At 44.3% G+C, this 23,918-nt stretch overlaps 3 protein-coding genes across 3 annotated transcripts; 1 reads left to right on the top strand and 2 right to left on the bottom strand.

Moving 5' to 3' along the window:
- Positions 1–578: 578 nt before the first annotated feature.
- Positions 579–9,124, bottom strand: LOC102699343 (cinnamoyl-CoA reductase-like SNL6). Its single transcript, XM_006662039.3, has 4 exons — positions 8,867–9,124; positions 8,013–8,222; positions 1,077–1,417; positions 579–979 (listed from the first exon to the last, which is right to left on the bottom strand). The coding sequence occupies exons 1-4, from the start codon at positions 9,122–9,124 to the stop codon at positions 883–885; spliced, it is 906 nt and encodes a 301-aa protein (XP_006662102.1). The 3' UTR covers positions 579–882.
- A 5,743-nt stretch (positions 9,125–14,867) lies between these two features.
- Positions 14,868–17,466, bottom strand: LOC121055564. The gene is made up of 2 exons (XM_040528332.1): positions 15,563–17,466; positions 14,868–15,320 (listed from the first exon to the last, which is right to left on the bottom strand). Exons 1-2 carry the CDS (start codon positions 16,926–16,928, stop codon positions 15,283–15,285), a joined length of 1,404 nt encoding a protein of 467 aa, XP_040384266.1. The 5' UTR covers positions 16,929–17,466; the 3' UTR covers positions 14,868–15,282.
- A 1,708-nt stretch (positions 17,467–19,174) lies between these two features.
- LOC102707343 lies at positions 19,175–21,249 on the top strand. Its single transcript, XM_040528273.1, has 4 exons — positions 19,175–19,450; positions 19,534–19,672; positions 20,196–20,281; positions 20,523–21,249. Exons 1-4 carry the CDS (start codon positions 19,202–19,204, stop codon positions 20,646–20,648), a joined length of 600 nt encoding a protein of 199 aa, XP_040384207.1. The 5' UTR covers positions 19,175–19,201; the 3' UTR covers positions 20,649–21,249.
- The last annotated feature ends 2,669 nt before the right edge of the window (positions 21,250–23,918 follow it).

The following is a 23,918-nucleotide window of genomic DNA, read 5'->3' as shown; positions in this document are numbered from 1 at the left end:
TTTTGTTTTTATTATATGATAAATCATGAATAGTACTTTACGTGTGACTACTTTTTTTCTAATTTCCTGAAAATTTTTCAAATAAGACGAACGGTCAAACGTTGGACATGGAAACCGGAGAATTAGTTTTTTTGGACAGAGTAAGTACTCCCTCTGTCCTAAAATATGACAACTTGTGGCATTCAAAATGTATTCTAAAATATAATAACTTTTGCGCTTACGTTATGTTCTCAATTACAATCCCTCATTTAAATCTCATTTTTAATACCTATATACAGCTCTAAAAATCCTTATATTTTAGGACACAGTGATTCTTTAAGGAAGTTTGCCAAGCCACTAAAGTTTATTGTCTACTCCAAACTTTATAAACCCCCCCCCCCCCCCCTTTTTCTTTTCGGCCAATCATAGCATTTTTTTCATTTAATTCTATCAACGTTTTGAACACCCATGCTCAGCTCCAAAAATCTTTATACCCTAGGACAGGGAGTGATTAGTGTAGGAAGTTTGTCAGAGTTGTAGTTAAAAGTTTTGAGTTCATGTAAACTGAGGTGAAACTATATATCGTTTTGGTCCCTTGAAGCCTCAACATACGTCCATCTCAAAACAAATGCTGTAGTGCTGTTCATGGAGAGTTAAGACAGCTGCAAATACACTTTCCTAGAATTTTGTTGGTATATAAATAATCATTCAAATAATCTCACCCTCGGTAAGAATGGAATACATGTGGCAGCTTGGCCAGGTACAACATGTACATTTGACCAACCAAATTTCCCTCTTGAGGAGAAAGAATAGAAGAAGAAGAAGAAAAAAAAGGGGGTACATATTGTCTAGTTGCACGTGTGATATAAAACAAAGCAAGGCAATGGTGATAATACGCCGTAATCAATTTATGTCCCCGTAGATGCCACTGGTGAATTCCAGCATGAGTTTGTTGAGCTTCTTCGTGTGGATCATCTGTGGGATCACCTTGAGCTCATCGCTGCATTTCCAAACAAGCAAGCAAGATAAGTACTAGGTGACACCTAGGTAATGAAGAAGTGATGTGATGCAGCAAAAAGATGGTAGGAGGTGATTACCTAGGAGGTGCAGGGGTGCGTGGGGAGAGGAGCATCTGGGCGAGGTTGGCGGCGTCCTCCGGGCGGCAGACGGTGTGGTTGAAGCAGAGGTAGCGGCCGTAGGCGGTGGGGCACTCGTAGGCGGCGATGTGGGCGTCGGCGAGGAAGTCGACGTCGACGGTGACGAGCACGCCGTGGTCGTACATGTCGGGTGCACCCTTCAGGTAAGGGTTGGCGGCGCTCAGCCTCAGCCCGGGCCCGGTGACCAGCCCGGCGTTGATGGCCACCATGTCCACTCCCCTGTCCATTGCCAGCGCCCATGCCGTCTTCTCCGATAGCGTCTTCGCCAGAGCGTGCCACAGCTGCAACACCACACCACAACAAACTCATTCCTTTCTTCTTTTCCTAACACAATTCATCAACAAGCTACCTAGCTAAGCTGCTGCTGCTAGTTGGTTGGCTCCAATAAAAAAGTTGTAAATTAAAAGGAGTAACATAATCTCCCAGATCAAACAAACAACACAAAAGAGAAAAAAAATAAAAAGGAGCATCGAAAAGTATCTTGTATATACTGGAATACTGTAGTAGTAAACAAACAAGTGAGACATTATTTCTCAGACAGATCAAATGAACAAGCAAATATCTAAAAGTATCCGGTAGTATCTGTTAGAAACAAAGGCACAAACGAGACACGAATTTAACGTGGAAAACCCTTGCGAGAAAAACCACGGGCGCCAACCGGCAATAATCACTATGAGGATATGATTACAATGCAGGGGAAACAATGAGAACTTTTTTCTTCCCGTGCAGACTACAAGAGTATATATAAGGGGAAAATCTAAGAGTCCTAGTAGGATTAGGCGAAAGAATCCTATTAGGAAACTAATCCGACTCCTAGTAGGAAACAACTGGGAGAAACCTACTAGGAAACTAATCCGGATATAATTCCAGTTACAATTCGGATCACATATTTAACAATCTCCACCTTGAGACGAATTTCCTCTTGTAGCATCAAAAACATCAATCACCAATATACACCTCACAGGTCAAATTGATTGCGCGCCAAATAGTCTCTTGGACTATACCGTAACACCAACCAAGCTTGAGCAAAGCTCAAACTTAGTGGCAGGAACTGACTTTGTCATCATGTCAGCTGGATTATCATGAGTACTTATCTTGCATACCTTAACATCACCATCAGCAATAACACCTCGAATAAAGTGATATCTGACATCAATGTGCTTAGTTCTCTCATGAAACATCTGATCCTTTGTAAGGCAAATTGCACTTTGACTGTCACAAAATATATTTATGCAAGACGTAATTCCACAAAGCTCAGTATACAAGCTTCTGAGCCAAATAGCTTCTTTGCAAGCTTCAGAAATAGCCATGTACTCTGCTTCAGTAGTAGATAAGGCAACAGTTGCTTGCAAACTTGCCTTCCAACTAACAGCACAGCCTCCAATAGTGAAAACATAACCTGTAAGCGATCTTCTCCTATCCAAATCTCCAGCAAAATCTGAATCCACATAACCAACAAGTCCATCTCTAGACGTTCCAAACTGCAAACGAGCATTAGAAGTACCACGCAGATATCTGAAAATCCATTGAACTGCTTTCCAATGCTGTTTGCCAGGATTAGCCATGTATCTACTGACAACACTCAATACATGTGATAAGTCAGGACACGAACATACCATGGCATACATAAGTGAACCAACTGCTCTTGAATATGGAACTCCAGACATGTACTCAATATCAACTTCTGATTGTGGACAAAAATCTGAAGATAATCTGAAATGTGCAGCTAAAGGAATGCTTACTGGCTTTGCATCATGCATATTGAAGCGACGAAGGACCTTTTCAATATAACCTTTCTGGCTAAGATACAACTTGCCAGACTGTCTTTCTCTGGTAATTTCCATACCGAGGATTTTCTTTGCTGCACCTAAATCCTTCATCTCAAACTCACTACTCAGTTGTGCCTTCAATTTTGCTATCTCTGATTTGTCTTTTGCAGCAATCAACATATCATCAACATAAAGAAGCAGATATATAATTGAACCATTAACCTCTTTAAGATAAACACAACTATCAAATTGTGATCTTTTGAAATTCTGAGAAAGCATGAAAGAGTCAAATCTCTTGTACCATTGCCGAGGTGATTGTTTCAACCCGTAAAGGGACTTATCCAACCTACAGACAAGGTTTTCTTTACCAGGAACAACAAAACCTTCCGGTTGCTCCATATAGATGTCTTCTTCTAACTCCCCATGTAAAAATGCAGTTTTCACATCTAATTGCTCTAGTTCATAATCATGTATTGCAACGATACCAAGTAAAGTGCGAATTGAACTATGCTTCACAACTGGGGAAAACACATCATTGAAATCAATACCTGGAATCTGGCTATATCCTTTAGCAACTAACCTTGCTTTATATCTTGCCTCATCAGTTGGAGATATACCTTCCTTTCTTTTGAAAATCCACTTGCAACGGATAGGTTTCTTCTCCTTTGGCAATTCCACCAATTTCCAAGTATGATTCTTTTCAAGTGACTCCATCTCATCATGCATGGCAGCTATCCATCTATTGCTATCGGTAGAAACAATAGCCTCAGAATATGAAGAAGGTTCTGCATTACCTTCGATTTCTTGCGCCACACTCATAGCATAAGCAACTATGTTCGCTTCTTCGATCAATCTTTGAGGGGCTTTAATATTTCGCCTAGCTCTGCCTTGTGCAATAGAGTATTTTGGTGACTGCTCAACAACAGAAGAGTCTGACTCTTCAATAACCGGTGCATCTTGGTTACTAGCAATATTCTCTTTTTCTGGTACATGTACTGAACTGATCAAGTGCTCCACCTGCACGCTTGCTTTCTGCTGACTCTTAACAGGAACATTAGTAGAAGATTTATCATTCAACATAACTGTTTCATTGAAGATGACATTTCTACTAATCACAACCTTTTGGGTTTCAGGACACCATAACTTGTAGGCTTTCACACCAGAAGGATAACCAAGAAATATGCACTTAATAGCTCTAGGCTCCAATTTACCGTTGTCAACGTGAGCATAAGCAGTACAACCAAATACTTTCAGGTCTGAATAATTAGCTGGGGAACCAGACCACATCTCAATTGGAGTCTTCTTATCGATGGCATAACTGGGTGAGCGATTAATAAGATAACAAGCAGTGGAAGCAACTTCCGCCCAAAAACGTCTAGGTAAACCTGCATTTGACAGCATACAACGGGCCTTTGAAATAATTGTCCTGTTCATACGCTCAACTACGCCGTTCTGTTGAGGTGTATGAGAAACGGTGTAGTGGCGCACAATGCCTTCTGACCTACAATATGATTTAAATTGCCTAGAACAGAACTCCATCCCATTATCAGTACAAAGGACTTTCACCTTCCTTTCAGTCCGTCTTTCGACCATAGTCTTCCACTCCTTAAATACCAAAAAAGCTTCAAATTTGTGCTTTAGAAAATAGGGCCAAACTTTTCTCGAATAATCATCAACGATAGTCATCATATAACGAGCACCTCCAAATGACCTCTTACGAGCAGGACCCCATAAGTCAGAATGCACATAATCAAGAATACCTTCAGTAGTATGTGTGGATGTGGTAAACTTCACCCTCTTGTGTTTGCCAAAGATACAATGCTCATAAAATTTCAACTTTCCGATGTTTTGTCCATCTAGTAATCCTCTCTTGCTCAATTCTGCCAAACCAATTTCACTCATATGCCCGAGACGCATATGCCAAAGATCGGAATTCGATAATGAATCGGTAACTGCAGCAACATTACCTACTATCGTAGTACCTCGTAGATGGTACAAATCGGCAGTTTTAATATCAGCTTTCATCACAACAAGAGAGCCTTTTGTTACCTTCAAAATTCCGTCTCCACCGGAATATCTGTACCCTTTGCGATCAAGAGTAGATAAAGAGATGAGATTTCTCTTTAAACGGGGAATATGCCGCACATCTGATAATGTTCTAATGCAGCCATCAAACATCTTGATCTGTATAGTACCAACGCCCGCAACTTTGCAGGGCGTATTATCACCCATCAAAACATTACCACCTTGTACAGGTTCATAGGTGGTAAACCAATCCCTATTAGGGCACATATGATAGGTGCATCCAGTATCAAGAAGCCACTCGTCACTGGTTTGTACACAACCAGCATAAGCAACCAGTAATTCTGCATCTGGTTTATTATCAGTAGCAATTGCGGCTTTACCTTGCTCTTCTTGCTTACCTTTCGGTTTATAATTTCCCTTGTGCTTTTCTTTGTTCTGTAGCTTCCAACAATCGGAAATATCATGTCCACCTCTCTTGCAGTATTTGCATGACTTATACCTGCCTCTGGATTTTGATCTCCCGCGGTAGCCACTAGAACTTTTGTCTCTTGATTTGTTGTCTGTGTTCTTCTCTTGTTGCCTGCCCCGAACAACCAAGCTTTCTGGTTGTGAGTTAGATCCTTCAGAAGGTACCATCTTCTTCATCTTTTCTTTGGCTTGCAAAGCATCATAAACTTCTTGCAAAGTTAGAGTATCACGACTATACAAGATAGTATCTCTGAAATTTGCATATGAGCTAGGCAATGAGCACAACAGAATAAGGCCTAAATCCTCTTCATCATACTTTATCTCCATGGACTCAAGGTCAGCAACAATTTCCTTGAAAGTGGAGAGATGATCCATCACAGACTCATCATCTTGCAACTTGTGCAGAAATAACTTTTGCTTCAAGTGCATCTTGCTGGTTAGATCCTTTGTCATGCATATCTGTTCCAGCTTCAACCACAGCGCGGCAGCTGTCTTCTCCTTAAGCACTTCCTGCAAAATATTATTGGATAGATGAAGATGGATATATGCCATAGCCTTACGGTCTCTCTTCTTCTCATCGTCGGACCAATCATTTGTCCTTTTGTTGTTGAATCCATCAAGTGCATCATCCAGATCTTGCTGTGCAAGAATTGCACGCATCTTCACTTGCCACAATGAGAATCTTGTGTCTCGGTCCAAAAGAGGTAGATCATACTTTAAACTCGCCATTAGGAATAAATCCTGAATCTGTTGGTATTAATATGTTGAACCCAAGCAGATACGCGAAACTCCAGTGCTCGGAACGATGCACAATAGTTGATCTGACAACTTTTGGGCACACAAGATCGGGTAAATGTAGCAATTAAATCTGGAAAGAAAAACGATATTGTTACTGTAGCTGTACTATAGCTGCTACAGTAGCGCGGATTGGACGGCACGATCTGATGGCTTGTCCTTGGAACGATCAATTTTTCTCCTGCGTGCGTGCGTCTGCTCCTTTCTTTTTCTTCTGTGCGGACGCGACGTCGAGTCGGAGTCGCCGCCGATTCCGACCTGATCTCGACGGAACGGCGATTCTGTAGATCGCCGGAAAAAGCCCGGTCAGCGGTAGCAACGTAGCGTAGATTAATCTTCGCTGCTCTGATACCACTTGTTAGAAACAAAGGCACAAACGAGACACGAATTTAACGTGGAAAACCCTTGCGGAAAAACCACGGGCGCCAACCGGCAATAATCACTATGAGGATATGATTACAATGCAGGGGAAACAATGAGAACTTTTTTCTTCCCGTGCAGACTACAAGAGTATATATAAGGGGAAAATCTAAGAGTCCTAGTAGGATTAGGCGAAAGAATCCTATTAGGAAACTAATCCGACTCCTAGTAGGAAACAACTGGGAGAAACCTACTAGGAAACTAATCCGGATATAATTCCAGTTACAATTCGGATCACATATTTAACAGTATCTACTCCTACTAAACAAAGGAGTGAGATATATACGTGCCAAGAATGAAGAAAAGGCATAAAAAAAAGAGGTGGGCTGGGATGTGTGTGATCGTTTTCTGTAGGTGTCCTAATCCAAACAGCTAAAGAGTCGCACTCATTCATTCCACGTGCAAATGCCAATGCAATGTTCCTCCTCTCCTCTCCTCTCCTCTTCTCTTGGCGCAGCCACACACAGCTTTTTGTTTGCAGTCAAAGACGTTTGCCTGCTCTTTTTTCCTTGTTTTTGACGCCTGAATCGGCCTTCTCCTTCCAGATAATGTAACATCAGGCGAAGCAAGACTTGACGCATTCAGATGTGCCACTAGCTTATGCTGCTGCTTTGCTTTCTCAAGGTTTTGGTTTGGTTTGTTGCGTCCGCTTTGCATGCTTCTAGATAGGAATATGCATCACTATTAGTGTCAGAAATACAAGAGGGAGGAGGGTTGGTGAAAGAGAAAAAACTTGAAATTTAAGATGATGGTGAGCTTTGTGTGAGTGAATTGCACACTTTGTGCTAGGAGCAGGAGGAGGAGGAATGAATTGGGAAGTAATTAATTAAGGTGTACTCTACTAGCTCCGGCGATGGCGAAAGGTACCGGCCTGCGGTACAGGACCAGCCGTATGCAATGCTAGGTAGAAGTAGAAGAGAAGTGGCTGGCATGTAAAAGTAGGAATTTGTTGTTGGGTGTCGCAATAAATACTAGTGCAGTTTGTTCAGCAACCATACAGCGCCACTGCCAATTTGCCATTGTCTGGCGTCGCAGTGTGTGTACGACTGACTATACGATCATCAAATTCATGGCGTCGCAGTGGCCTTAAAAAAAAAAAAAGGAAGAAAATGGTGATGCTGTATGAATATTATATACTTCCTTCCTATTTTTTATATAACGTCATTGACTTTTAGATCTACGTTTGACCATTTATTTTATTTAAAAAATATATATAATTATTAATTATTTTGTTATAATATGATTTATTATTATAGAAACTTTGATTATGTATTATATTTTTATATATTTAGATATAAATTTTGAATAAGACGAATGGAAATTAACAGTGTCATACATGAAAATAACTAAGAAGCACTCCTCAAAGTGATAAAAAAAAAAGGGAGAAAAGGGCACGTGCCTTGAATCTTCTGCAGAAGGAGAGGTCGCTCCAGCTGGTCTCGTCCAAGGCGCTCTCCCTCTCCCTCTCCTCCGGCTCCGGCCTCCAGACGACGGCGGTGACGGAGGAGTTGAAGACCACCCTCTCCATCGTCTCCGTCTGCGCGCACGCCTCCAGGATGTTGTGCGCCGCTCGCACCTCCGCCTCCACCATCATCTCCTCTTCCTCCTCCTGCTAATTCATTTTTTTTATTTACTCTTAGTTAGTACTCAAATCACACAAGCTACGACGCATTTATTTTATTCATCGACGCCGACGCGCAAAGCAAAGAGGGTGTCCATCCATGGCCGCTTATGGCTTCCAAGCATGCGCCATTAATAGTCCTCCTCCGCCATGTTACAGCTGGAGGGCTGGCTGCAACTATTGCAGCAGCAGCAGCAGCAAGAGCCAGCTAGCTGGACGGACGGGAAGGAGGAAGAAGAAGCTACTAGTAGATGAGCTGTGGCATTAATGAAAGCAAGCAGGACAGAAGGACAGGAGGCCCAGCTCAGCTCATCATCTACCGGCCGGACTGCCCGCTCTTTCTTTCTCGGTTGAAATTTAAAGCAAAGGCCGCGTCTTTCTTTCTACCAGTAGTTCTTTGTATGTCAGCTAGCGATGGGTAATTAATTTAAGAGCTGATTACTCTACCTATGCTCCCAATCCTTCCCTAATTGATTGATGATTCAATTTATCTTATCAGTGGTATATGGGAGAAAGGAAGAATGAACTAAGCAGGTTGGCTTGATTTGGTAAGGCTAATAACTAAATACTCCTAGAGGAGGAATGGAAATTAATAACAAGAGTAGAAAAAGGGAAGGAAGGGGAGGACGTACAAAGCAGGGGGCGGGGGTGTTGAAGATGGCGAAGAGGCCGGAGCAGCCATGGACGGCGTCGGCGATGGCGTGGTAATCGTAGGGGTCGGCGCGGAACAGCTTGAGGCGCGGGTGGTGCTGCTGCTCCTCCGGCTGGGGCTGGTAGGTGGCGGCGTGGACGGTGTAGCCGCGGTGGAGGAGGCGGGCGACGAGGGCGCGGCCGAGCGGGCCGGACGCGTCCATCACGCACACGCTCTTCTCCTTCTCCTTCTCCCTCATGACTGCACTTGCTGTGCTTGCACACAACACAAGATGATGCGATGCTATTGCTATGCTACCTCAACCTCAACAACACATATACTAGGGGATTTCTCCTTCTTCTTCTTCCCTGTATGTATGTATCTACAAGGAAGGAAGGAAGGCGAGAGCCCGAGTCGATGGATGGAATCGGAATCGGAATTGGAACTAGAATAGGAAGTGGAATATATATATATATATATATATAGTCCTAGTCCGGCTCCGGCCACGGCCAGTTTGTTCATTCAAAGGGTGTGGGTGTTGTGCTGCTGGCTGCCAAACCAACCAACCAACTCAACTCCATCTTATTATCCTGGAGCAGTAGACCATAGAGTTTAGATACAGCAGCAAAGAAGCAACAGGCTCCGACTCATCAGATCAGCCTGACCGTTGTTAGTTGGGAGGAGGACCGGCAGGTCCTATTGGTTAGCTTAGCAGCTGCCCGATTCAACCCTGCCTCCATCGGATCGCTTTTATTATTTTTTACTCACTTAATCAATTTCCACCTCTGTTCTAGTAACAAGTACTAGGAGTAATTCTTACCCTTAAATTACTCGTCAACTCAACTAGTATTTCTCCGTCAGCCACCTGGAGCATAATTTAGGCAGTAGTAGGTAGCATACCATGTAATTAAGGTAGCCACGTATGCTTTGCGTACGCCACCTGCTGATGCATGGACGACGCATCCTCGCCTCACATTACTACTGCTCTCTCGTATATTTCTCATGTTTTAATTTCTTTCTTACCTTTTCAAATGGATGGAACTATCATCTACTAGCACGCAGCATCGCACATGAACATGGCAGATTTAATAACTAGATGGATGTCTTTTACGCATTACGACACAAAACATATGTTTCCTCCTCTTCTCCCGTGCTGCTAAAAACGGAGTAGTAAAACATGTGGCATTGTCTGTGATGAACTAATAAGTTGAGTCATGGATGACCTCACAGCAAGTCAACTTTCATGGCTAGCTGGTGCTGGTGCTGGTGCTGGTGCAATTGTATCGTATCGTATCGTAATGGTGTGTATTGATGCAAGTGATGGAGCAAACAGGCAATCGATCGTTGGTTGAAGATACAGTTAGACAGCGAGGTGCATTAACTAACTAAACCCTGCTCGCTGGCATTACCATTCTACTTGTACGTGCCTCATTCCAGTTCCAACTAAACAAAAAGGTGGCTTTTCGATTCGGCGGAAAATCAAAACTAATGACGACAACGCTATAGAATCTGAGAAAATCTCCCCTCTTCTTTTTTAAGAAATGGAAGAACGGTGTGGTCCTCGTAAAAAAATGTATATAAAATTCTATTTGAAATCACCCACTTTATAATATTAAGTTACTTTGTTTATATATATATCCTTGATTATTATCACAGAACATTCATGAACTATTTAGTCATTCAACAAAATTATAGGCTTGTTTACCTCGCTACTACATTCACCCAGACTGAACAGTGCTCTTTGGCAAAATCTAGTAACAGAAAAAAGTCGTCACTTTCGCTCTCACGGGCTAGAAAATCTCATGTTAATCAAAGAAAAATAAGAGAAAAAATAAAAGCATTTTTTGGATCGGACAAGGATATTTTTTAGATAAAAAACATGGATTTTGCCGTCCGTTAGTCCTGCTAATATACGATTAGTTGACAGCCTCCATCTAACAGAAAAAGGAGTTATCACGTTCGCTCTCACGGACTAGAAAATCTCACGTTAATCAAAAGAAAATAAGAGAAAAAATAAAAGCATTTTTTGATCAGACAAGGAGATTTTTTAGATAAAAAACGTGGATTTTGCCGTCCGTTAGTCCTGATAATATACGATTAGTTGACAGCCTCCATCTGCAAACTGACGTTCGACTCCCATATCTATTTTTTGTTGCAGCGGGATTAGCTGCAGATAGCTAACCTGATTAGCGACTGATTACTGAATTAAAATTTAGATTTGATTCTTAATTTAAAGGGTTGTTTTTTATTATCAAATATATTAGACAATATATTGCAAATTTAACACTATAATTTTGACACCTAAATAAATTCTTAAATCAAGTCATTATTATATTTATCTACTCTAGATGAAATAAGTATTTAAGTAAAATTAACTTAACCCGGTGCAAAGCACATGTAAATATTTAATTTATTCATATATGTTTTACCATCCAAATTTCTACTATTATAAAAGTTGATAGCGTTTGCATCCACGTTCACTCTTGTGTGCCAGAAAATCCTATATTAATCGAGAGAAAATAAGAAAAATAGAAAACAGAAATACGGCAAGAGTTGGATACGGACAAAAAAAAGTTTTTTTTGGAAAAGAATAAAAAAGATCGTTAGGTGCATGCGATGCGATCCATGCAGTCGCAGTCTCGCAGAGATCCACATTCCGCAGGTGGAGCCCACTTGCAGTCGCAGCCTGCGATTTTAATTGGACTGAAGGAAGAAGAAATAACGAGTTTTTTAATTGGACAACGAAAATCAAAGGAAAATAAAAGAGAGAAAAATAAAAGATATTTTTAACCGGATAGATCGATTAAAAATAAGAAAAAATAATAAAGAGTCCATGTGTAATAAAGTTTATAAAAATCCAAATCTTGAATTCAAAATTTTAAAATAATTAATATTGAGGGGAAAGTCTATATATAAATACAATTTAGAAAGATATAAAATTTTGGTTAAAAATATGAAAAAATTAAGAAAGAGTCGACGTACAAATATAATTTAGAAGTATCTAAAATTTGAATTACAAATTAAATATTATACATAAAAGAGTTGAGATACCAGTACAGTTTAGAATACAGGTAAATGTAGTTCTATGTAAACATATAATTTTAAAAAAATAATATTTAAATTAACAATTAAAAAATTATTATTATCAAGATAAGTGACTTTATATAGATAAAATTTATAATAATACTAGCCACGCAGTATGCGCGGACCACTAGTTTCATTACAAAGTAACAGCGGTTTAGTCACCAATCGAAGTTGAGATGGATATATGGCCGCAGGCGACAAGCGAGATGCAACGGACAACAGCACCGGAGAGGAGAGTGACGGTAGTGAAAGTGTGTGAATGATTGATCGTATTCCAAGTGTGGGTACAGGAGTACATATATACGCGCATGGGTGGCATGCAAGCCTACCGCAAATAGCGCAATCACATCCACAGATCAAGGCCTAATTACATCATGCTAACACTCCCCCTCAGTCTAATCTGAAGCATCACTAATACATAGACTGGACCGAAACTCCTGGAACAAAGAAGTAGGGAGGCCCTTGGTGAAGACGTCGGCGTACTGTGATGTCGTAGGGACATGAAGAACTCGAACGTGACCGAGGGCGACCTTCTCTCGAACGAAGTGGAGATCAATCTCAACATGCTTTGTACGCTGATGCTGCACAGGATTACTGGAGAGATATACAGCACTGATGTTATCACAATAGACCAAAGTGGCACGGCGAGGAGGGTGCTGGAGCTCAAGAAGCAACTGTCGTAGCCAAGTAGCTTCAGCGACACCATTTGCTACAGCACGATACTCGGCCTCTGCGCTGGACCGTGAGACCGTGTGCTGTCGCTTGGAGGACCATGACACCAGGTTATCTCCAAGGAATACTGCATAGCCAGAAGTCGACCGTCGAGTATCGGGACAACCAGCCCAGTCGGCATCCGTGTAGACAACTAACTCCGAAGGGGGGGAACGGCGCATGGTTAAGCCAAAATCCGTGGTGCCTTGCAGATACCTCAGGATGCGCTTCAGAGCAGCGAGGTGGGGCTCCCTGGGATCATGCATATAGAGACAAATCTGCTGAACTGCAAAGGCAATGTCCGGACGTGTAAACGTCAGGTACTGAAGAGCTCCTGCTAGACTGCGGTACTGAGTGGCATCACCAACAGGGGGTCCATCTGCAGATAGTTTGGAGTGGAGATCAACAGGCGTGCTGCAAGGCTTGCACGCACTCATCCCGGCGCGCTCCAAAATGTCCTGAGTGTACTGCCGCTGGGAAAGAAACAGTCCATTTGCAGAGCGTGTAACAGAAATGCCCAAAAAATGATGAAGCTGACCCATGTCTGTCATAGCAAACTCATGCTGAAGAGCCCCAATAATATGACGAAGGAACTCAGTAGAGGAGGCAGTGAGGACGATGTCATCCACATAGAGCAGCAAGTAGGCAGTGTTGGACCCGCGACGACAAATGAATAAGGAGCTGTCTGACTTGGTTTCAACAAAACCAATGGAGGAGAGATATGAAGCGAACCTGTGGTGCCATGCACGAGGTGCCTGCTTCAGTCCATACAAAGATTTGTTGAGCCGACAAACAAGATCTGGGCGAGAGGAGTCCACAAAACCAGAGGGCTGCACACAGTACACTGTCTCGGTGAGGGTGCCATGTAAGAATGCATTCTTCACATCTAACTGATGGATGGGCCAGTCCTGAGAGAGAGCCAGAGAGAGGATAACTCGAACTGTCGCTGGCTTGACAACTGGACTGAATGTCTCATCATAATCGAGGCCAGGGCGTTGAGTGAAACCCCGAAGAACCCAACGAGCCTTGTACCGATCAAGAGACCCATCTGCATGCAATTTGTGTCGGAAAATCCACTTGCCAGTGACAAGATTGACGCCGGGAGGTCGTGGTACTAGACTCCAGGTGTCATTGGCAATCAGGGCATCATGCTCAGCTTGCATAGCGGAGCGCCAGTTCGGATCCGCCAAGGCATCTCGAACGGAGCGAGGCAACGGCGACATTGGGACAGCGTGGAGGTTGAGGCGATCCACAGGCTGTGCAATGCCGGCTTTGCCACGGGTACGCATGGAGTGCTCGTTGACGACAGGAGCGATGGAGACCGGCCTAGTGGAGACCGTGCGCCCGGTGGCCGCAGTGCTGCTGGCAGCAACCTGTGCAGGATGCACAGGGGCAGCAGCACCGGCCGGTGGCGCAGGGGCGTGGCTGGAAGCAGCGCCGGTGGATGGCCCGGCGGGGCTGGGCGCCTCGGGCCCAGCGCGCGGCTATGGTGACCGCGGCACGGCGCTCGGTGGCGAGCGAGGGGGCGCGGGCATAGCACTCGACGAGTAGGGAGGCGCGGGAGCTCCAACAGCCCCATCAATAGTACCTGCACGGACAAACGGTGCTCCACGAACAGGAGCGGTGAGATCACTGTCATCTAGGAGGAAATCCAGAGCGGAGGATTCCATGGGTGAGGTGGACATGTCGGCGAAAGGAAAGAAGGATTCATCAAAAACGACATGTCTAGAGGTAAGAATGCGATTCGACTCTAGCTCGAGACAACGATAGCCTTTGTGTTCCGAGGAGTAGCCGAGAAAGACGCAGAGGGATGAACGAGGAGCAAGTTTATGGGCTGCTGTAGATGACATGTTGGGGTAACAAGCACAGCCGAAAACTTTAAGGTGTTCATAGGAGGGTGGAGTGGCATGGAGGTGGAAGAAAGGGGTGGAGGAGGCGAGTGTTTTGGTGGGCAGCCGGTTGACAAGGTAAGTGGCGGTGTGGAGTGCCTCAACCCAGTAGACCGGAGGAAGACTCGCCTGAAATAAGAGTGAGCGCAAGATATTATTAATGGTGCGAAGGGAACGCTCAGCCTTGCCATTTTGCTGGGATGTATAGGGACACGACATGCGAAGGGCAACACCGTGGGAGAGAAAGAACGTGCGGGCCGGGGAATTGTCAAATTCACGACCATTGTCGCACTGGACGCTCTTGATGGTGGTGCCGAACTGGGTGCGAACATAGGCAAAAAAGTTAGAAAGCGTGGCAAATGTGTCGGATTTGAGGCGAAGCGGAAAAGTCCAAATGTAGTGAGAGCAATCATCTAAAATGACAAGATAATATTTGTAGCCCGACACACTGACAATGGGAGATGTCCAAAGATCACAATGTATTAAATCGAAATTATTTGGAGCTCGGGAATTGGAAGAACCAAAAGGAAGTCTAGTGTGACGACCGAGCTGACAAGCATGACATAAATGATGACTATCATCTTTATTACAAGTGATAACTTTGGAACTAATGAGTTTGGACAAAGCTTCGTGCCCAAGATGCCCAAGACGACGGTGCCATAGCGAGGTGGGTGCAGCGAGGAGTGCGGAGGTGCTGGTAGCTGGTGGAAAAAATGGGTACAGGTCGCCAGAGCTATTGCACCTGGCGATCACGTTCCTGGTTTCCAAATCCTTCACAGAAAGACCAAACGGATCAAATTCAACGGAACAGTTATTGTCGGTGGTAAAACGACGAATGGAAATCAAGTTCTTAATGATGTGAGGTGAAACTAAGACATTGTTAAGAACTAGATTGCGATGTGGAAAAGAAAAAATATGAGATCCGACGGCAGTGACAGGAAGTAAAGCACCATTGCCCACAATGATAGATGAAGGTGTAGATGAAGTGGGCGAGGATAGGGTGGAAATTTTACCAGCATCCGCAGTCATATGCGAGCCTGCACCAGAGTCGGCGTACCATTCCGAAGGTGCCGGGGGGTGGAGCGTCATGGTGTTGAAATTCTGCACCAAGGAGTCCTGGTTCCATGCGCCTCCATGTGCCGGGTTCCAGGGGGCAGCCTGCAGCTGATATGGTGCCCCCTGAAATGTCGGTGTCGAGGGCGCTGATCCTCCCCCGTAGGTGAACGGGTAGCTGGAGCCGGGGCTGTAGAAACCGCCGCTGGACGCACCACCAAAAGGTGCGCCGTACTGCGGGACAGCAGCGAAGGCCGGTGGTGCTGGTGGTGGGCGGCCACCGTACGGCCACATCTGGAGCGTGCACACCGTGCAAGAGGGGTGCACACCGTGCACGCCACCCTGGCCAGCGGATGCGCCGTGGCCAGGGGCGCCGTAACCGCCTGTAGAGGAGCCTTGGCCACCCTGACCAGCACCGGGCTGGTGGCCCTGTCCGCGGCCACCCTTGCCACGCCGGCGGCCGTTGCGTTGGCCGCCTGGCTGGCCGCCAGCCTGGCTGTGCTGGCCGGTGCGCGGAGGACCAGTGGCCGGCGCCTGGCGGCCGGGGCCACCAGCCGGTGGCGTGGGCGACGAGGCGATGAGGGCCGCAGGTGGAGACGGTGGGCGAGCGTCGATGTCGATCTCCTCGAGGAGCAGGTGAGTCCGGGCCTCGGCGAACGACGGGAACGGACGCTGCAGCTTCAGTATAGACACCATGTGGCGGAACTTACCACTGAGGCCGCGAAGGAGAGTGAAGACCAGCTGGCGATCACCGATGGGATCACCGAATTCAGCAAGAGATGCAGCCATGGTCTCCAGCTTGCGGCAGTAATCAGTGATCGTCATGGAGTCTTGACGAAGGTTGCGGAATTGCGTCTCCAGGAGAATGGCACGAGACTCCTTCTGGCCGAGGAATTCGTCCTCGAGGTAGCACCATGCCTCGCGTGCACGGCGTTGGCGAAGCATGAGCGACTGCTGTAGGTCGCTGGAGACGGTGGCGAAAATCCATGACAGCACAACACAATCAGTCTGGACCCAAACCGGACGGTCGGGGTGCAGTTCGTCCTCGAGCACGTGCGGGGCGAGGGCATATTTGCCGAGCACGGTGAGGAACATGCCCCGCCATTTGGTGTAGCTGTTGGTCACTTTGTCGAGGATGATGGGGATCAGCGCCTTGACGTTGACGACGGCGGTGGCCTGCGCCCAGATGGTCTCATGGGCGGCCTCGAACTTGTCGAGGGCTGCAGCGCGGAGGCGCGCCGCTTCAGTGCGGCGCTCGGCCTCGGCGCGGACTTCGGCCTCCTGTGCCGCCGCTGCGGTGGCAGCCGCGTCGTCGTCGTCCGCCATGGGAGTGGTCGCGGGGCTGGTGCACACGCGCCCGCGCGCTCACGGCACGGGACGAGAAGAGATGCGCGATCGGCGGCAGCGGCTGCACCCGGCGATGTGTACAGCAGGCGATCGAACAGCACGTACAACTTCGTCCAGCACGTTGACGACGACGACGGCGGCCGGGAGTTGTACAGCCACGTACAGCACGTACAGCAGGAGATCAAGCGGAGGCAGGATCGATCGGATCGGCGGCCACACCCGGTGTCGAGGGCAGCTACGGGGTAGGCGATCGGATCGGCAGCGCTGGCGATGAGACCGGCGACACACCCGGCGACATGGAGTCAGCGACGGTGGTGGCGATCGGATCGGCGGCGGGCGCTGGTATGGGTTGCGGAAGAGTAGCGGATCGTAACCGCTCTGATACCATGAAAGTGTGTGAATGATTGATCGTATTCCAAGTGTGGGTACAGGAGTACATATATACGCGCATGGGTGGCATGCAAGCCTACCGCAAATAGCGCAATCACATCCACAGATCAAGGCCTAATTACATCATGCTAACAGGTAGGCTAGCTTCGAGCTGTTGGAGTAGCAGCACAGACGGTGTACAATACGAAACAAATGGAATATATGCAAAATGTTACACTATTCATGTAGTTTGATCGATGCATTCATCACAGGTAATATATCGATCAGCACGAATACGAATAATGGAGCTAGCTAGCGCTAATTAAGACTAGTGGTGAAGGGAAGGGACTGGACTGATGGAGGAGTTAGCTTAGGTTAGCGTAGCGTAGCTAAGCTAGTGGAACGAATGAATGGCCCAACACATATCACTAGATGTAGTTTATATAAACTTCACGTCATCAAGAAAGACACTACTCTTTCAATAAAACACCACTATTTCATACTTCAATTTAATGCTACTTATCTCACATGATATCCTGAATGTTGTGTAGAAACCATGTCTCATGTAAGACATGCTTTCATTCTCTTTCCTCGTTTATTCACTTGCCACATCATCTTTTATTCTAGATGACAACTTAATTAATGTTATGTACACCATCCTAGTCATTGGGTTAGGAATGCCCATGGTCAACAAGAGTTGAAGCTAGCTGCTGCTAAGGTGGTGTTTAGGTTGAGAAAATTTTTGGGAGAAGTGTCACGTCAAATGTTTGATCGGATATCGGGTATGGGTTTTCAGACACGAATGAAAAAACGAATTTCACGGCTAGCCTAGAAACCGCGAGACGAATCTTTTGAGCCTAATTAATCCGTCATTAGCATATGTTGGTTGCTGTAGCACTTATGGCTAATCATGGACTAATTAGATTCTAAAGATTCGTCTCAAGATTTCTTCCGTAACTGTGCAATTAGTTTTTTAATTCATCTATGTTTAATGCTTTATTTAGATATCCAAATATTAGATGTGATGTTTTTAGAAAAAAAATTTAGGAACTAAACAAGGCCTAATTTGCTTCATTATTGGTGGGTGCCTGCCATTAAATGACCGAAAGCAACTCCCATCGCGCGCTCTAAACCATCCATCATTCCCTTCCCGCGTGCCTGCTCTCTCTTAATTCAACTCTTACCTTATTGTACGTTCAAGAGAGCGTGGATTGATCGACTGTTATACCCCTTGCTAGCTAGCTAGCTACCATGTGACATGATAGCTAGCCATGGACCATTCCATGTTGATGTTCCAGAGTACATCAAACCAGTTCTCTAAATTTTTGAGGGCTCTAAATAAACTTGGAGCCATATATATATCAAATATTTTTTAACTGGTAATACGTACTGTATAACCATTTATCCTCTAAACTGAGACAAATAAACATCACCGGCTATAACCTGATGCACCATGTATTAACTCTGGAGAGTTAACTTGTAATTAATATATATCTCTATTCTTGATTTTGATGAACAATGTTGATACTAAAAATAAAGAACATGAATGGAAAAAAATTAAACAAATCAACGAAAAATAAGTTATGACTAAAACTTTTCTTGACTAGGATAAGAAGAGGAGGGAGGGATGCTGTGTGTCTTGTTCTGTGGTCCAAGGATGCGAATGAAATTAAGGTCTTCTCTGTCTTAGTTATATGGGCGTAGAATGGATTTAAACAGGGGAGGAGAAAGCTAAATGGGCCTTTGTTCCTTCCTTTCTGTTTTTGCTCAGGCCCATTCAGAGCATTCAAGGCCCACAAACATCAACCAATTCCAGGCCTTAATTAGCCCAACTACTCGTAGTCGTAGGACTCGTCTCCTTCCAAACATCAAGGCGGCTGGCCATGGCGTCCGGCGGCCTCGTCGTCGCCGCCACCGACCCCCTCCGCTCCTTCCTCTCCTCCGCCGCCGCCTCCCTGGACCTCCCCGCCGACCTCCGCGACCTCGCCTCCTCCCTCGCCTCCCAGTCCGCCGTCCCCTACCGCTCCCTCCGCGACATCTGGTGCGCCGTCTCCCCCGACGCCCGCCCGCCCCTCCGCCGCCTCCTCGACGGCACCGACTTCCTGCTAACCAGCCCAAAACCACGCGAGAAGGTCAGTCGCCCAGTGCTACCACCTGCCCTTTCGAGCTAATTTCAGCGCTCTGTGGCTTGATCTGGCTAACACCACGCGCGCAGAGCGATGAGCTCAAGGCGAGGCTGAGCAAGCTCAGGGAGATGCAGGAGAGGAAGGAGTACGCCGAACTCGTCAGGGACGTCGCGCCGACAAAGGACAACCCCGAGCCCTTCTCCTCCTACAAGGATCAGATCGGATTTGGTACCAATTGTTTCCCTCTCTTATCAGTTCTCCCCACCAATACCATACTCCTCTTTCTGCTTGCTACGGCCATCAGATTCCCATGCCCATAACAAATTTCATGTATATCTTAGCTTCTAACCATGTTTAGGGTAAAATGCATATAATTCAATGCTTGCGCACATGTGCATACTTGTCTGTGTTGGACTAATTACTTCCAAGTTCTTGCACTAGTTGTTCATTTCAATTACCTTCAGTACACATTCTTGAGAAGTGTTGCACTTGATGCGTGTAATAAAATTAATTACTCACTATAGAGTATAGGTAATGATGTAGTAGTTTGTCTAGACTGTTCGTTCATGAACAATGGAGTTGGATCCTTCGTTGCTGCATGTTAAGTGAACAAGTCTATCACACACCTATTTAACTTAGTACTTGTAGTAGTTAGTAACTTGGTATACCTTCAGCTTTGAGCTTGGACTGCTATATTCAGTTGTATGCCTTTCACTGTCCAATTGATTTTTTTTTTTTGCCTCTATTTCAGGTCTTCATGTTGTTCTTATAATGTTCACGGGTTATCTGGTTGGATTTGTTGCTTTCAGAGCTCTGTTCAACAACAGTCCTGTAATGGTAAGCCTTCAAGAAAGGCATCCACCATGCCTCTTCCATCTCTGGCATCATATTTTGTTGGTTTGGCATAGTATTTCTTTCCTGCAAATCACCATGACAAAACAAGCTAGTAAAGCTGTATTACCTAGCTCAGCGGTTTTTTGGGAAAACATTGGAGAGGGAAAAGACAGAGTTTGGGCTTCCTGGTTGTGAATGTCAACAAGTTTTTGTGTTATAGTAACACCTTGTTTATGACTTTCAGAATGCTGCTGGAGGCATCTTAGGATTAGTCGGTGGCATGCTGATGGAAACAGTTCTTTTCATCATCAGATCATCTAGTAAAGAATTGGCCGCTTCTTCTGTTCCAAGACCAAAGAAAGTTCAGTAGACCTTTTGTTCTGGTTTCAATAGTCGGTGATGAAGAAGATATGACTGAAGTTTTTACCTTGAGAAATTTTTGAACCATACGTACCGAAGGATGAGAAACATATTGTAAATGTAGCTAATCGGAATAAGTGATCTGAGGAGCTTATATCAAAAATACTTATTTGTGGAGACCTTCAGTTTATCATGAAGCTGTAAATTTCTTCTAGTTTGGCATCACGATGATGTTGTGATCGATGTTGTATAGCAGTGCCATAATCGGTCTGATCAGGATAATACTACTATATCAGACGGCTTGTCGATCGTTTGTAAAGGTCCGTTCGTATTGATTGAGATGGGGGTTTGGATATGGACAACTTTACTTGGACTTGAGATGTATGCAGACGGTATAATAATATCGCATTGAGTCAGTGTTGGCCGGCCAGTCTCCCCTTAAACATGATGGTTGCAGCAAGAGTTGAATACGGGTGAAGAAGGCACATGTGGTTTGGTAAGGTGTACTCCATCACATTCATAATGCATGGGCCGGCCGATGGATGGTCGGTCCATTCGGAAAATATACTCCATTATATACTACTCCTCCATTTCGGGCTCTGTAGTCTAAAGTACTCCTCCATGGATCGATGCAATGAGATCCAATACATACATCATACTACATATGTGGGGCCACGTGTTCTTCCTCCAACGATTAATCGGCGCCACGGCGGAGGCCGAGGTCAATGATCCATTTTAATTGCGTTCATATACTGTTTCGCGCACCTGAACTGTAATGTAGTCAACTCTACGCGCCAGGTGCCCAGGTATACTCCTCGTCTCCTATTTCACACTGCTAGCATATTGTTTGGCGTTGCAACGGGATCTTAGTTCAGATATTATCATATTTACCATATGTCATCTCTTAATTATTCGATACATTTGTTACTTACATGGTTTCATGTGGACATTTTTGCTTCATAATATTCCTTTTTCTTTCTACTAGAAAAGGTAGATAGTACGTGAGGTGATTGTTACGTGGGCCCGCTCATCTTACTACGAGAGTTGGTGGTGGGGTAACAGTGATGGATTAATTACTCGTCACCACCGCGCTACCTTTTCGTAGGGTATAGATATCTATATTTTAAACCAACTAATTTTACTTTTTAAAAACTTTGACTGTAAATACATTTTAAAATAATTATTCCAGAAAATATGACCATATATATATTGAAAGTACTTCATACTTTTTTTATATTTCATTTAAATTATGATAGAAAATAATAGTCAAGGTTATTTTTAAGGTTGTAATATTATTATTATCTAAAAACAATAGATATTATACCGTCACATCTTTTTGCTTATGTGATGTCTATAAGCCAAAATTATAATCTTTAATTTTAAATTTAGAGTAGATGCTGAGGTTTTATTAGGCTTAACTTTTGAATAAGTAAGAACGTTTTTGTTCTTGTGTGCGCCGAACGATCGGCCCAATAAAACTGAAGGTAACATGTGACTGGGAATGGTACAGTGCTACTGGTCTCGGAATAAAACCGATTGGTTGGTGGCGCGTACGTAGGACAAGGAACAAGTGACATCTGGGCACTAGTCGTCCATGCATTGTATTTGCATCTTGATGTTTATACGATTGATTCAATGGTGATGATATGGGTGGCGCACGTCAAGTGCTGCTCTCCTGATTGATTTCCTAGGCGTTTGCATGCGGTTACTCCACTATATATGGTGCTGTAATATATAATAGTAACATATTTTCTCTGCACTACTACCAGCTGGGAGAGTTAATTGGTCGGTACCCTATAGTGCAGTCTAGTCATTAGCTTAATCTTCAGTATAATCTTATACATGCATAATTACGTATATGCATTCATGTGTGCACACGGCGACGATCGATAGACGAGTGGCATCGTACTTTGTTATAGCTAGCCTCAAGGGCGTCCCGGGGGCCGTGCGAGACGATCACACAGGGCCTTCAAAAATCATCGGATCTAAAATTTACAAAATATATTATGTATATGTAATAGTTTTGAGTTTTTTTTAATTAGAATCAGTCTAAGTTATCTTGTATAATAAGTATATATAACATGTTAGTTCTTTAAGATGTTATTAAATAAAGGTTCGGTCTAAATTTTAAATTTCTTACAGTGATATGAGTGTTTTCCTAATGTAACCATTGCATACGCGTCATTAGTTTTTTTTTCACTCGATATTAGTTCTCTAGCTACTTAGTGCTCTGAACTGAACTGGACCTCATATTTCACGGGACACCACTGGCTGGCCTAGTACCAGTTGCTGCAGGTGCATGCATTTCGTGGGATGGAATGAAGCTGGCCGGGCGATGGATGGATGGATACAACATACAACATGTAGTATGCAAGTAGTACGGGGCATATATATATACGGAGAAGGATATGAGGTTGAATACAGCAAGAGATTCCAAAAAAAGAAAGAAAAGTATCGATGGATGGACAGTGAAAGTAGTCAGGTTGCGCCAAAGTAGCAAGCAAGTGATGAAACCATTGTCCGCTGGTTTTCTTCAATTCCTCCTGCGAACGACGGCCTCCTCCCAGCTGGTACCATATATAGATGCAGCAGCTAGCTTCCCGATTTTATTTATTTTTTGTTTTTTTCTGCTCACATGTATGTATACATGCAACGCTAGCGACGTTTCGAATATATGAAGGAAATTAAGCTTCGACGATATATACGATGTCGACTCATATCTCTCCATCGGCCAGGACTCGCCCGCCACTCGCTGTTTGGTCACTGCAACCATCCATCTACTAACGTTCCTAAAATTGTTTGATCGCCAATTTGAAAAAAATAATGTCATTTTTAAATAAATTTCAAATCAATTGTGATGGCTTTTGTACAACATCTTCCAAAATTTAAACCCAAATATCAAGCAGTTTTTTCCTCATATTTTCGGTTGAAACTAATCTATGGATTTAATCATAGCTTCAAATTCATTTTTTTAAAAAAGTAGCATTAAATTATATTCCATTTATTTTATCATAAGTGATTTTTTATATGAACATTTGTGAACTAGGTAGCATATAAGTATGAGAGAAGTAATAGAGTTAATTATTTAGGAATGAACTAATGGTCATATAATGAAATAAGTATAAACGAAAAATCAACGGTGTCAGAGAGTAGTACTATAATGCAGTAAAATAAGCAAATGGAAGGATTAGGGCGAGGCAAGCAGCATCCAGATTTCCAGCGGGTTGTGCAACACGTGGCTAATGTACGTGTCGTACATGCAGCTTTCCTTTGTTGTCAC

This window comes from Oryza brachyantha, chromosome 10 (assembly GCF_000231095.2).
Source record: "Oryza brachyantha chromosome 10, ObraRS2, whole genome shotgun sequence".
In the NCBI taxonomy this organism is placed as follows: Eukaryota; Viridiplantae; Streptophyta; class Magnoliopsida; order Poales; family Poaceae; genus Oryza; species Oryza brachyantha.
Note: the sequence above shows the minus strand (reverse complement) of the source record. Positions and strands in the feature narration are given on the sequence as shown.